The 15,926-nt window shown below is 45.3% G+C and overlaps 1 protein-coding gene across 1 annotated transcript; it reads right to left on the bottom strand.

Annotated features, from left to right (window-relative positions):
- Positions 1–2,502: 2,502 nt before the first annotated feature.
- Positions 2,503–10,316, bottom strand: LOC309818451 (uterine milk protein-like; the record flags this gene model as incomplete). Its single annotated transcript, XM_082648188.1, has 4 exons — positions 2,503–2,709; positions 4,755–4,902; positions 6,622–6,889; positions 9,680–10,316. The coding sequence occupies 4 exons, from the start codon at positions 10,314–10,316 to the stop codon at positions 2,503–2,505; spliced, it is 1,260 nt and encodes a 419-aa protein (XP_082504314.1).
- Positions 10,317–15,926: the final 5,610 nt, after the last annotated feature.

Below are 15,926 nucleotides of genomic sequence, written 5' to 3'. Positions count from 1 at the left end.
ATCGATTACAGACCCCGCCACAGTAGAGACCCTCACAGAGCTGTGGTGGGAATGAAACGTTTGTACGTGGGCAACGTTTATGCAATGCCTGGCCCAGAGCAAGGAGAGAGAGAGAGATTTTAAGGAATTGGTTCACGCACGTGATTATGGAGGATGGCAAGTCCAAAGTCTACAGAGTAGCCTGTCAGCCTGGAGACCCAAGAAGAGTGGACGTTGCAGGTCAAGTGCTAAGGCTGCCTGCTGGTAGAATTCCTTCGTGTTCAGGGGAGGTCAGTCTTTGTTCTATTCAGGCCTTCAACTTATGGAAGGCAGTCTGCTTTACCCAAAGCCCACCAATTTAAATGTTAATCTTTCCCCTAAACACCCTCAGCAAAACATCTGGAAGAATGTTCGACCACGTATGTGGGCACTGTGGCCCAGGCAAGTTGACATAAAATTAACTATCACACATGTCATGTGTTAGTAGGAAAGAGGATTGAGTACCACCTCCTTGGGTTGCTTGGTTTCCTTCCTGGAGTGCAAACCTTTGACCTTGATGCATGGATACCTCACCTGTGTGTCCAATCTCAGAGGCAAAGGGCAGGAAAATGTGCCCTTACACATATGAAAGTAAACTCCTCTCACCGTCAACCTTGGAATCACACCAGCTCACTGCTGCAGTCATAGAAAAAGCCTACCCTGGCCTCTAGTGAAGACACCGCATCTGTGGCACCAAAGTTTGTGAGATGGTACAGTTCGCCATGAGCTTGGGCAGGTGGGCTTGGTTAAGTCTGCAGAGTTGACCTGGGTGCCGACTGCTTCTCAGTCGTTTCCCGGGCTTTTTCCTATATATGCCAATAATCTTCTTGTTTCACGTGCCACTGCCTACCTCCCTTTAGCGTGTGGGTCAGTGGACCCTCAATATCCTCCATGGATACCCTCTACTAAATGGGTCCAGGCCCTCAACATCCTCACGAGCACCTTCCCCTTCTGCTTCTGCTGTGGATCTGCTTGGAGATAAGACATACACAAGCATGGATCTCTAGCCCTTCCTCCCTCTGGTTATGCTGTTGACTCACTTCCTGCACGTTTTCTAGAACGATCCACTTTACTGTTCCTCTCTCGAGTTAGCTTCCTTATTGAGCTACTTCTCCAAGCTGCTCTTGTGTCCCATCCCCAGGCCTCTCCTTTCTTGGAGCTTGGGTTGTAAGTGGTGATGCAAGTGACAAGCTTGGGTGTTTTCTTGGGTGTTTGAGCATCCTTGTTAAAGGAATGAAAGTTTTAGCCCTGAAGTGACTCCTTTGGTAGTGGATGGAGTTCCTTCAGGGTCACATTGTTCCCAGAAGAGAATACTTGGGTTGTGTCCTAAACCCCACCACAGAGGAACTTTTGTGGTTTGGGGTGACCAGCCCTCTCTCATCCAATCCAAGGCTCCTGGGTCTAATTGTGGGCCCCCAGGTAGCTCTGGCTTGGTCATGTCATTGCATGGCTCTGCAGTCAGTCCCCCCTGCCCCATCTTTGGCCTCCAATCTCATTCCTGGCCTTGTGTTTTCAGCACTGAGCCTGGGCTCTCTACCAGAAGAGTTTTATTTCACCCTCTGTCCTAGTCTGCTGCAGTTACTGCTCTGAACTAGCCCACCCAGGCAAGGTCCCGCCTCTTGGGTATCACTCTTGGGTCAGCCTGTTTGGCCAGTGTCTTTGCCAGCTGTGCCCATGGCCTCTGGATCTGACTTCCCTAGTCAAATGTCTGGTTTCCATCAGACTCCATGATCCCTCCCATATGTCCAAGGCAAGTCATGGCCAGCCAGCTAGTTCCCAAGTCCCAGCCTCTCAAACACACACACACATACACACACACACACACACACACACACACACACAATCCTGTTTTCCCCTCATCAGTTTTAGTTCGTTTCCAGTAGGGGGCAATAATAACTCCCTCATAGAGGGTTGTTGTAAAGATGAAAAGAGACTAGAGCATGGGGCAGAGAAGATGCTGCCAACATATCTGGGATCCTCTGCTTCTCCGGGTATCCCCATTTCCCCCTGGAGCTGGGTGAACACATGGAAGCCCACAGAGGTGTCTGTGGGTACCAACCCTCTTCCCAGCCTCCTCTCTGCTGTGGGACATGCCTCTGCCCGCAGCTGCCTGGGGGAGTTAGTACAGCTCCTCTTGTACAGATGAGACGACAGGCTCTGATTGCCAGCTGGACAGGAAGCAAGGCTGATGAGACAGCCACTGACGGAAACAGCTCCCCCGCACCTGCTCACCCCCCTCAGAATTGCTTCCATGCCTATGTCAGCCTTCTTCCAGGACAGAAGGTGCCCCAGCCAAATGTGTCTGGCAGGCCCTCAACCTGCTTCTTATCTTGCTCTGTTCTTGGACAGAAGACCAGCAGTGGCCCTCCCCACTCCATTCCCAGACCACACTTGTCAGTCTCAGCATTTTGATGCACAGGGTGGTGAATTGTATTCATTTTATTCATGACCAGCTAAGTTCCTGTGCAGCACAGCCTGGCCCCTCTACTCAGTTTTGGGGTTTAAGACTTTGCCCACAAAGAGGTCTCTTTGAGTCATCTGATCCTCCACAAACAGCAAGAAGGGTCTATTGAACTTCACGACCACAGGGACCTCCTTCGTGTCCACGGGGACCTTCCACACGTCCGCGTCCTTGGCTGCATCCGTGATTAAGCCATGCTCGCTCACCTCTATCTCAGCTTGATGCACGGCCTGGGAGAGACAGTTTCCTTCTCAGCTCTGGGAGTGAACTCACCTGGCTGGCTGGAGAGCAAGGCGGGGCGGTGTGCCCAACTATCTCCTGTGGTCAAGATCAGGGAGGCAGCTTCCCTCCATGGCCGATGGCAGGTGGAGGAAAGCTGACTTCCATTCCTAGAAAACCACCCTCAGCTCCCAGCAGCTGGGTTCACCATTGAAGGCCAGACGTCCCCGAGTGGGGTTGATACTAGGGTTGGTAATTGTTGAGTTCAGACATTTTCAGCGCAGGGCAGACAGCTCAAGGTGTTAACAGGTTTAAAAGGGAGGAAAGGGGAATAAAACACAGAGGAAGGCTGGGTGGTCTGTAGGCTTAGAAAAAAATCCCATAGAACGACTGAGAGATAGTCATTTCCAACACTTTCAAGAAGAATGTGATAAAATCTACTAGGGGGCTAGTTCTTCTTGTCTCCATCCATGCAAGGACAATTTAACCTCCGTGTAAAAGTGCTTGTGCCGGAACATGCACGTTGGCCTCCCTGATCTGCAAGAGGCCCTGCTGGGGAACGTGGCCATGACATTGCTTGCATGACTGGTGATGGATTCAACATCTCTCAAACCCAGCCCAACAACCAGCACTCAGTGCACACCTGCCGGGTGGGTTCTGTTTGAATTGGACACGGTAAGTAGTGCTTACACTGGGCCACGGGAAGCACGGCATCCCCTCGGGGTCCCAACCCTGGGAACTCCATCCAGTGTCTGTGAGTGACAGGTTCATCATCTCCCAATTAAAGAACAGGACCCCTGCCCTGTCCCGACCCCCAAGGTCATTGGGAGACTCGAGCAAGAGAAACCATGAAAAAGTGCTTCGTAATTTGTCAGGGGCTGTATCACGGGGAGGGATTGTGTTTGCTATTTTTGTCCTGGGCAAAGTCCTCAAAGTATCCTGGCCCCTATGGCGGCCACGTAGCAGCCAGCCAGTTAGTGACCTTGGTGGAGTCATTGGAGGGCAGCCCCTGTGCCCACCGGGATGGGTAAAACTATCTCATAAATAAATGTTCCCCGGCATCTGGATGTCTAACTGGCACCTCAAGTTTAGAGAGCCAGTCTCTGTCTGCTCCCCCAAACCACTCCTGCTCCATCTTTCCTGCCTCAGGCATTGGCTCCATCGTTTCCCAGGCTCCAGCTTACAAGCCCGACTCTTCCCTCCCTGCTCCCCAGCTCTGTCTTCAAAAGGCACACAGAGCCTTCTCACCACAGCTAACCCTCCCTTGAAGGCCCCATCCATCCTCCATTACCTCTCACCTGGGTTACCCTCCAAACTTCCTAATGGGTCCCCCTCTTCCTCCAGGGCCATTGCCTGTTCTCCGCGCGGCAAGAAGTGGTCTTTTGTAAAGCATATGTCAGCTCATGTCAGCTTCGGTGGTCTCCCATGTCAGTCAGAATAAACCCCCGTCCTGTCCAGGGCCTGGGACACCTACATGACCTGGCCCTGCCTGACTTCTGCCCTCACTTCCTACCAGGCTCCATCTTACTCAGCACTCTAACTGCCTGGGCCTTCTTGGGGTTCCTCAGAAATTTCAAGTTCACATTCCCTTAGGATACACTTGCTCTCTTTGTCTGGAACACACGTCCCCAGGTATTTGCTCCCTTCTCTCTCCTGCCCTTCATTCAGGCCTTGGCATAAAGGCCAACCCAGGCCTTCTCAAGCCTGCTCACTGCACCCCAGCATGCCGTTCCCAGTTTCTCTGCTTTCCTTTCTTCACAGGAAGTATCACTGGGGGACGTAATACATATCTGTCTGTTGGTGTGCTCACTGCCTACCCCGTGAATAGAATGGAACGGCTACGAGAGTAAGGTGTTGTCTGGCTGGCTCACGACAATGAGTGCCTCAGTGCCTCCAGTGCTTGATGCAATTACTTTTGAGTGAGTGAATGACGAAAGAACCCCCAAAGCCCAGGGACCCAGTCAGATAAGAGTTATAACTGCTGTATAAAAAAAAAAAGTTTCTCAATCAGGACTGTGGTGGATAAAACAGAGACTCTAGAAATTGCCCCACTCACCTCCAAAATAGATAGAGAAGACTTCTTTGTGATGCTCTGGGTGGCCGCTGTTGTAGTAGGCGCATCTTTGACGTCAATCTTGGGAAGCAGATGTTTTAAGTTTATCTTGGAGGAGATCTTGAACTTGGGCAAAACTAAGTGCACCAATCTGTTGAGAATGAAAACGACAAGGAAGCTGAACAATGTCCCTCTCCTGGGGTCTAGGGGAAGCACCTTGCTTAGGCTGAAAGACCTCTTCCGAGTGAAAAGGTAACAGAAGTGTTTGTTCTGAAGTGCTGGGTTGGGGAGAGATTAAAGATGCTGGGGTATGAGCTGCAATGTTGAATTTCCAAGCAAACTGCTTACTTAAAATATGCCTTGCTATTCAAATGATTCCCTTCACAGGCTCTCTATGCAAGAGAAGATGAGGGTCAGCCCAAGAGCATCCAGCCCTGAGTCCCTCCAACCCTTCTGGAAACAGGGGTTTAAATTGGGCAATGACCCTACATGTGGTGAGGGAGATGGAGGGCATGAGGTCCCCATGCTGCAGGTGGAGCAGAGGGAGTTTCCACAGGAGAGGAAGCTCCAGCCTGGATGAGAAGCTTTCGAACAGAGAGGACTCTTCCCTCTATAGACCAGCCACTCTATGACTAAGGGAGAGTATCAGAGTGCATAGCACCAGCCCTCCCACCCAACATTTTAGACTATGTCAGTGCGGTGTTGAGCTTCTGATGGGCTAGCAACCCGTTCAGTTGGGTCTCCCTACTGCTGTACCCCCTCTGTCCCAACCAGGAACGTTGTGGTAGGCACAACCATGGCAGAAGATGGCAGACGCCCTCTGCCGTGGCCCTCAACTGTAGGAGTAAACGCTGTTGAGAGATTTCTTCCCAATCTACACACTTACTGCCTGAAGACTGTCTCCCCAACCCTGCCGCTCAGATCAGTGGGCTATTGAAAATCATGATTTCACTATTTAATTTACCCACATTTGATGGGACCTTGGTGAATAGCATACCCAAGCTCGGTTAGTTCAATGCTCCCTTCCAGGCATATGCAGTGGGAATCGAAAGATACTCAGTTCAGTGTGGGGCGGAGCATTTGATTGAATGAAAGAGAGCCATGCCTGTCTACAGTGGTCTCAGCTTGAAATTTACCTGCGTAGGCTCCTCCCCTGACCGTCATAACTAATTAAGAGCCCTAATTAATACTTCACAACTGAATTGGCCGATGTCACCCTACTCATTATCTCCTTAGCTTTTACTACAGTTTGAAATTGTGTATTTGTTAGTTGACTTTCTACCTCTTCCACCAGACTGAAAATTCCACGATAGTAGGGAAGTGTTTGGCTAACCATTATATTCCCAGCACCAAGCAGTTTCTCGCATACAATAGGTGCTCAGAAAATATTTTTTGGGTGAGTGGATCACGGGCTAACATGTGTGTGAAAAGCTGGTTTGCTGAGCTAGAGAGGTTAGAAGCAAGGACTAGTGACACCAAGAGAGATGGGGCTCTGGGTGCCCTTGTAGTCCCTTGTTCCAATCCCTCATGAGACTCGGCTGTATATATTCCCTGGGGTTCCATGAAATTCCCATGTACCTTTCCAATAAATTCCTCTCTTTACCCATCCTGAGCTTGTATGAAGTGGGTTTCTGATGCTGTACATGTGACAAAAAGAACCATAATTAACAGTTTAAGGGGCTTCTGGCTGGTAAGGGGACTCAGGCTGCTATTCTTTCTGTTTGGTTTGTTTCATTTTCTACAAATATGCTAGGAAATAACCAGATGCCAAACTCCCCCCCCCCCCCCGCCACAATAAGGCTTTTACATAGAGGAAGTGAGGGTTGAGCAAAAATGCAATGCAATAGCATGTCCCTCCTGAACAGGATACCTGAAGTCACTGGCTTTCTGGAGTCTAGCTCGCTTAGCAGTTATCTCTTTTAGAGCCAAGTGGAACTGTCCTGCATCTGGGAGCACAAGAATGAGGGACACATTTCCTTTGTAAGGCATCTTCACCATCGTAGCAAGCAGCTCCTCGGAGCGGCTGTAAACCATCCGTTCTGTCTTCCTCATCATGTCCACCTGCACCTTGGTGTTTTCATTCACGAAGAAGTCCTCCTTCTGCGTGAGGTTGCTCTGAAAAGCTCTTTCCCAAATGCCTGGGGGAATCAGGAAGGAAAAAGTCAAAGAGTGATCTGGCGGAAAATCATCACCACCCCCAGGTTCGGGGACCCCAGAGGTCATCAGCTTGGGAAGGAAGCAGTCTATTGTTGGTGATACCTTGACCATAGTGAACAGAATATTTAAAATTCTAGACTGGTGCAAAGGAAAGAAAAGCTAACACACGATTTTCAAAGATATTCACCATAGAATTTCTTTAAATCTGTATTTCTCAAAGGATGTTTACCAAAATACCTGCCTCTGGAACTATTACACCAAGAAAGGATTCTGTCATCAAATAATTTAGGAAACATTGACCACAGCAACACTTCTTTGAAAACTCCCACTGCATTTGAGTGTATTAAGAGTTCAAAGAAGTCCTATGGTAAAGAAATCTGTTTAAAATTTATGTAACTTATTCCAGGAGGGAAACTTTTCATCAGAAAGACACACAGCTGCACATACATGCACACCCCTGCGTGAAATCCTACTTTAGCTAATGCACTTCCCCAGTGGATTTTAAAAAAGATTCAAGGTACACACCAGTTAAAAAATGCATGTCACCCAGAGTGACGGCCATCTAGTTTGGTCTGGAAAATCTCTACAAGTGTTAGCCTTGCTTCTGATTCTATAGCCAGCCTTACGGTGCTCTCTGTTCCGTTTTTACGACTTGCCTTCTAAAGTGTGATATAGATAAAGCTTTTAAGAGGGAATCATGCCCGAGAGTTCTCTGAAGCATCCAGAGACTTGATCCCTCCAAGATCATTTGTGGAGCACTTTCTATGTCCCAGGCACCTAGTCTGGAACTGTGAGTCCAAATATGAATAATGGTCCCAGTAGCCTGAGCAAGCATCCTGTGCTGGGAAGCATTGTTTTTACGAACATTTCCTTCACTTATTATGTAAAGAACAAACAATCTGCATGTCCTGGTAGGAACCCTGTTTAATCCACAACAGGTTATCCATTGACTCATTCAAATCTGAAATTTCTTGAGCTCAAAAAATGTGCCAGGTACCATACTAAGAACTGAGGTTATAGCAGTGAATAAAACAGAGGACCTGTGTCCTCATGGAGTTTACTTTCTAAGGGGGATACAGAGAGAAAAGCAATCTACCACTGTAAATGGTTAAAAGTGTGATGAGCATTAGGAAAGATGCAAGTAAAGAGCTGAGTGCTAGCATGGAAGCACTTCCTCTGAAAGACCAGGGAAGGCCTTCTTGAAGAGGGAGCATTGAGGCTGAGGTTTAAAAGAAGAGGGTGTTCCATCTGGCAAAGAAGGGGAGGAAGAACATTCCTAGGGAAGGAACATCATGGACTAAGACAGGAAAAAGCAGGATGCATATAAGGAAGAAGGGAAGGTCTTTGTGGGCAAAGCATAACAATGAGAGGGATAGTGATGGGGAGACACTGGAGGGATCAGCAGGGCTCAAACAGCTGGGTCTGGGTGGGATTGCATTCCAAGTGCATCAGGACGCTATGGAAGGGCTTCAGATGGGGGAATGATGTGATTTATGTTTTAAGAAAATTGTTCTGGTCTTTTAATGGAGAAGGGATTGGAGGCATGAACGAATGGAAACATAGTAATTAGACAGCTGGGGCAAGTCATCTAGGCAAGAGATAGTGGTGGCCTTGGCTACAAATGTGGTAGACCAGATGGTGAGAAGCGAACACACTCCAGATCAGCTCTGCAGGCAGAATCCATGGGACTTACTGTGTTCTTGAATCTGGAGGCTGGAGGGGAGCTTTTGTCAGGAGAAGGTGGGTGAATGGCATTGTGATTCTCTGAGGCGAGCAGATGCTGGGCGTGGTTGGGGGGATTGTGTTCGAGGGTCTGTGAAACATCTCCAAAGAGATGTCAGTAGGCAGATGAGCATTAGAGTCTGGATCTCAGAAGAGGTGGTCCAGGCTGCATCTAGAGTGCAGGGAACAGTCCGAGTACAGATGGTGTTTGAGGTCGTGAGCTCAGGTGAGGCAGGAGACAGTTGTAGAAGTCAGAAGAGGAGAAACCAGCCAAGGAGACAAAAGAGGCATGAGCTATGGGGTAAGAGGAAAGTGGAGGGAGTCCTTGGGCAGGGAGGATGGAAAGGGACCTGCCCTGAGGAAGGGGAGGGGACAAGCACTCCCTCACTGTGACCAGAGGGGAGAGTGAGACGAGAGGTGTGTGAGCCTTGGGCAGCACATGGAGGACATCCTGTCAGAACTGCTTTCTTGTTCCTATTCGGGCAGGAGGCAAGGCCATTGACTGAGAGTCCATGGCGGAAGGAGACTGGTAATGCTAAGTGGAGGAAGAGGGTATAAATAGATGCCAGTGAGCGGTAACTCTGAGCCCACCTGAAGAAACAAGGGCCACGTCAAGATCTGTGACCTGGAATTTAAACTGCTAGTTTAGACACCTGGTGTGTGATCCTGAATTCAACAATGAACAAAACTTCAAAAAGCATCTCATCTCACGCTGATCTGACCTTACAAAACAAGTGAATTAGCCAATGCTCATGCCTCTGCAAAAAGATTTCTTTTTCCCTTTTTTACCAGCAAGAGTCATTGCCTTTTTACTCCAAAATATCTTAAGCACGGCAAACAAGATGACTGAGAAGATTAAGAGGAGAAATACTGAAAAATGCTAGACAACACAATGATATCAAAGTCCATTTAAAAAGTTTTGGATCTACTGGTTTCTGGGAAAATGGGATATACTGACAAAATTTTTTTTTTTCCTGACTTAAATCTTTTAGGAAACACAAGGGCAAAGTTTACCCCAAATGAGAATTCATGCATTTAATAAACCTCACCTTTGAAGAGAACATAGTTGACAAGACATAGGAGAGTCTGAGGGTCCAGGTGGGTGATTAAGTCTTTGATTTTCTTATGTATCTTTTCAGCCACATAGTGATTGATGGCCTTCTTGGCTTTTTCTGTATCTTTAAGGTCAATCGTCTGGATGTCCACTTCATGTACTCTGTCTATCTGCTGCAGAAACATCTTGTTGATCTTCCTGTTGTTATCGATAAAGAGAACGTCCTTGTGCTTCAGTTGCTCTTGCTTCACTAGCTCATTCCACGTCTGGGCAAGATGCTTGTCCTTGTCTAACACTTGGATTTTTCTGAGGTCAAGTCCCAGGTCCTCAATGAGGTTGGTGCGCGTTGTGGATTTGATCCCCAGGGAGAGGGTGACCAGGGCGATGGAGATGGCCACAGGGGAGAAGATGATATTCTTTCTGGGATCCTCAATTATCAAAGCCTTGAACAATTCTTGGGCAAACGCCTTATGGCCAGCTTCCGTCTTCTGGGAGAGAGATGGAATTTTCTTTAATAAGACTAAGTTGATATTCTTTTGGGAGTCTTGCTGCTTTTCACAGAAGATGCTATTAAAAAGGCCACAGAGGATAAGGACCAGAGACAGCACCAGATGTATTTTCCTGTGGGACATTTCTGCAACAATCCAGAGCTGTTATTGGAAGGAAGAGGTATACGGGTGAATATTCTATGGAACGTGTTCTCAATGCTGAGGGTATTGAAAAAGGCTCATTCTTACCTGGGTGCAGTTCACCTGGGTGGGGTTGCTATTTGTCCTTAATTGAAGGATCCTAGCTAAGTCTAACAAGGAAAGTCTAATGAGTATTCTGGAACATGACTTCAGACAAATTAAAGGTAAGTGACCTGATTAACAGGGATTCAGTTCTGCCCCTAGCCTACGCTGCAAGTGGGTCTTCTCCATCCACACTGGGGTTTCTTTATCCTTTTTGCTTGCTCTTCTTCTTTTTTTTTTTAATACAGAGGTCATGACAAAAATCCTGAAAAGTGTGGAAAGGAAAGAAACAAGAGGAGAGAGAGAGAACAGATTGCAGATTCAAACATCTGCAGAGATCTGGCCAGAAATACCCACGTGGAAAGACAGCAAGTGTAATGCAATAAGGTGTGCTGGGGACTGTGGAAAATGGGTCATCGTGGCCAGGCTGAAGAGGCAGATGTCACTCAGCTCCAGCTGTGATTAGTGGCAGTGCTGGGTCAGTGGTGCCGGATTTTTTTGTTTCTGAAGCATCTAGAAATCCATGTTTTTACATGAAAATTCAATCTTGCCAAAAGCAACTTGCTAGTAGCAGCTGGCCCAGATGCAACCCAGACAGATCTGGCTTTACAGCTGCCAGCGTGATTTCTAAAGTAAAGCCCAGGTGGTGGTGCTCAGGCGACTTGGACATCAGCTGAATCAAGGGCCTGGCAAAGGTCATCTCAGGAAATCCTGGTCACCTCACTTAAGCCCTCCCTGTGCTCACAGCTATGGTCCCTCACCCACTGTCAGGGCAAAAACCCTCTCTGCCCCCATAAGTGCCCCCCATGATTGACTGAGACCAAAAGTCAGGCCTTGCATCTGAAGGGGACACCAATGGTGGATTTCTGGCCCCACTGATGGGAAAGGAGAAGATGAGAACCATGACCTGAGCTTGCATTCAAGTTTCACCTCTTTAGGGCAGGGCCATGTCCTCCCTTCCTTATTTTCCTACAGTAACCAGCTCAGCTCTGGGTACAGGGTCCACTTCTCTGCATCATCACTGCCACCACTGGTGACCTTTTTCATGGCTACTGAAATAGCATCTGCTGTGCACTAAGGCAGATGCTACTTGAACCATAGCAAGAGAGCAATAAAATGCCTACCCATGTGGACCCTCACTGTCCCCAAGAGGAGAAAGATGACTTACCCTCCAGGAGAGCCTGCTGTTGTCTACTGCTGCTGTTCTCTGCATCCATCAGTGACTTATTTATACTGCCACTGGTGTAATGAAATGGATAAACCTGAATTAATATTAACTTGGCCAAAAGATTGTGTTCAAATATTGTCCAGAACAAACAAGAGATGAATCATTTCAGTTCCCAGTGAGACAATAAACAAATTAATGGATTGTTGTACCGTTTGAGCTACTGTTCATTAAATTACTCCTGTGCTATTTCAACAAACATTTACTTAGCTCCTACTAAGAGCCATGCTCTGGGCTAGGGACTGGGGGAACACAAGGCTTCAGGCTTGACCTCCACCCTTGAGGAGACTTCACCCTTGAATTCAAGGAGATCTTGGTTTTGAGGAAGAAACAAACATGTAAAAGGACTGTGGGCTACATTTTGACTAGTTCGTGGAGAGTCCGCATTACCAGTAAGGGGCTGTGCATGGACAGAGAAGGGCACAGTTAATAATTTAGGACAATTAGGAGAGATTGAGTAACATTTCCTCTAAGTCTTAAAAAAATACACAAGAGTTAATGTATTGTCCAGGAAGCCTGAAGAGGGAATTCTAGATGCCGGGCTGGGGTGAAGTTCCCTGGGGGAGTGGTGGTCAAGGCTGTGTGTGCAAGGTTTCTCCAAGTCTAGGAGAAATTCACTTCTGGCATGGTGGAGTGAGGTGAATGCCAAATGTTCTCTTCAATAGCAACTAAAGAGGTGGACAAAATTGTCAAAAACAACCGTTTCGGTGCTATAGAAAATCCACCGAAGGCCCACAACAAACAGATAAGTGTTCATTCATGAAAAGTACTGAACTCTGTGTAAGAACAGAGTGAGCCTGTGGCATGCTTGTCTGGGGCTGCTTCCACCCTAATCCAGCTCTGCTGGTGGGTTGTCTAACCGGAGGGGGGTTGCTGTCGCCAGAGCAGACTCACTTGACTTGGAGCATTGCCAGTTAAAGTGATGACATCGGTGGCAAGCAGAGTGTGTGTGAATGTGGGTGGGGGCAGGGGTTCTGTTAGCCTGGAGTTGTGTTTGGAACAATAAAGGGACTAATGGATTAGCAGGGGATTAAACAGGGAGTCCCAAGAGGTGTGACAGCTACTGGGGGCTTGACAAGCTCTCTGCATATCTCAAGTTGAAAGGAGGTTCTGCACGTGTGCAAACAGAGACTGGAGCAGACCCAAGATACCCACACCTCCCTGGCCCTTGGGGAAGCAAGAGAGAAAGGGGGAAAGTAAAATATGATGGTACTTGAGGTTGGCCAATATGTGGCTGAACAATAAGCAATACAGACACAGGGGTGACCTCTAGGAGGCAGGTTTAAAAATAAAGATTGAGAAGAAACATCATTGGTCATAAATTTCAGGGGAAACACACTTCACAGATTCAGTCCAAGCAAATTACTAAACAAACAAAAACTCTCAAGAGGGGAAAGTCAGAATCCAGTTACTGCTATATGTTATCTAACATGTCCAGCATTCAACCAAAAAAATTGTGAGAAATGAAAAGAAATAAGAAAGTGTGATCCATACTCAGGAAAAATGAAGTCAATAGAACTGGTCTCTGAATGTCCCTAGATGTCGGATTTAGCTGCCAAAGACTTCATAGCAGCTGTAATAAACATGTCAAAAGAACTAAAGGAAACCAGTTTAAAGAATGAAAGAAAAATATGAAGACATTGATACAACAGATAGGGAAACTCAGTAAAGAGATAGAAATTATTTTTTAATGGGAATTCTGGATTTGTAAGTACAATAACTGAAATAAAAATTCACTAAAGGGCTCAACAGTAGATCTGAGATGGTGGAAGAAAGAATCAGTGAACTTGAAGCTAGACCAATAGAAATGCTCCAATATGAGCAGAGAAAGGAACATTTAAAAATTGAAAAATAAGTGAACAGAGCCTCATTGACCAGTGACACAGCATCAAGCATACTAACATAACTGTAACGGGAGTCCCAGAGGAGAGGAGAGATAGAAAAGGGCAGAAAAAATATTTGAAGAAATACTGATGGAAAGCTCCTCAAATTTGGTGGAAAAACAATCTACAAATCCAAGAAGCTCATAGAGATCCACACCTAGGCACCATAATTATTGGTAATAATTTAATTATTCATAATTAAATTATTGAAAGGCAAAGACAAAGGGAAAATCATGAAAGCAGCAAGAGAAAAAATAACTTATCACATGCAAGGGAATAACAAAACAATTAGTGGCTGACTTCTAGTTAGAAACAATAGAGGGAGGAATGCAGTTGGATGACATAGTTAAAGTGCTGAATGAAAGAAAAACCTGTCAACAAAGAATTCTATCCAGCAAAACTGGATAGAAAAATGAAGGTGAAATAATAACATTTACAGGTAAACAAATACTCAGAGAATAGTTGCTAGAGAACCTCCTTTACAATAAATACTAAAACAAGTCCTTCAGACTGAAAGGAAATGACACCAGATGGTAACTTGAATCCACAGGAAGAAATAAACAATGATAAAAATGGTAAATATAGAGACTCTAAATATGTTTTCTCATTCTTCTCTTAACTTCTCTAAAATACATAAGATTGTGTAAAGCAATAAATACAACAATGTGTTGCTGCATTTATAACATATATACACACAATATACATACAATAATAACAAAAAGGAGGAGGAGGAAATGAAGCTATATTGGTCTCAAGTTTTTATATTTTACTGAAATTAATACTATTTTGAAGTAGATTGTGATAAGTTAAGGTGTATATTGTAATCCCTCGAGCCAACAAGAAGAAAAATATTTTCAAAGAGGAATTAAAGTGATACACTAAAATTTTTTATTTAACCCCAAAGAAGGCAATAAAGGAGGAACAGAAAAGCAAAAAAGGCATGAGGCTGGCAAAATGTGAGACATAATTCAAATATATCAATAAATACATTAGATATGAATGCACTAAACATTGCATCTAAGTGAAACAAACTATCAGGCTGAATAAAAAAGCAAGACCCACCCACATGCTGTCTACAAGAGACACAGCTTAGATTCAAAGACATAAATAGGTTAAAATGATGGGAAATGTTATTCAGGATAGTATATAATCTGGTCAACAAAACAGGTCTAACAATAAACTGAAAAGACAGAAATTATAAGAAGTATGGTGTCTGACTGTGATATGTTTACAACAGAAAGAAATCTGAAAAAGCCATAAATATTTGGAAAACAAACAGAGCACTTCTATATAACTCATGGTTCAAAGAAAATATCACAGGGGACAGTAAAAATATTTTAAAGTAAATGAAACAAAAAAAAATCAACATTTCAAAATTTATGGGATGCAGCTAAAGCAGCTATTAGAGGGAAAATTATAACTTTAAATACGTATATCAGAAAAGAAGGTGTCAAGATAATTAAAGGGAGAGAGGGTTAGTCTTTACAACGAATGGTGCTTGGAAAATTGAGAATCTCATCTGCAAAAGTAAAACCAAAAAGCTTATAACCTTACCTCTCAACAGATACCAAATTCAACTCAAATGGGACACAGATTTAAGTTTGTGTTAAAATCATTACATTTCTAGAAGAAAACAGAGGAAATTATCTTTGTGAACTTGGTTTAAGCAAAGTCTTCTTAGACCTGACACCAAAAGCATGAGTCATACAAGAATAAAAAAATTGATAAGTTAGACTTCATTAAAACTTTGGTGCTTTGGACATAATGAAAATGAAATATCTAGGCACAGACTGGGAGAAAATTTTTGTAAAACGTGTATCTAATTAGGGACTTGTATCCTGAATACGCAAATAACTCTTATAACTCAACAATAAAAAGAAAACCAACCCAATTTAAAAATGGGCTAAAGGGACTTCCCTGGTGGCACAGTGGTTAAGAATCCGCCTGCCAATGCAGAGGACATGGGTTCAAGCCCTGGTCCAGGAAGATCCCACATGCCACGGAGCAACTAAGCCCATGTGCCACAGCTACTGAGCCTGCGCTCTAGAGCCCTCGAGCCACAGCTACTGAAGCCCACGCACCTAGAGCCCGTGCCCCACAACAAGAGAAGCCACCACAGTGAGAAGCCCGTGCACCACAACAAAGAGTAGCCCCTGCTCGCTGCAACTAGAGAAAGCCCTTGTGCATCAATGAAGACCCAACGCAGCCAAAAATAAATAAATTAATTAATTTAAAAAAATGGGCAAAAGACTCTATAGACATTTTACCAAAGAAGACATATGAATAGCTAATAAGCACGTGAAAATGTGCTCAGCATCATTAGTCATTAGGGAAATGCAAATTTCACACATGCTGAGATAACATTACACTCCCATCAGAATAGCTATTATAAAAAAGAAAATA

This window comes from Grampus griseus (genome assembly GCF_964374135.1).
Source record: "Grampus griseus genome assembly, chromosome: 2".
Taxonomy (NCBI): Eukaryota; Metazoa; Chordata; class Mammalia; order Artiodactyla; family Delphinidae; genus Grampus; species Grampus griseus.
This window is presented reverse-complemented; position numbering and strand designations above follow the sequence as displayed.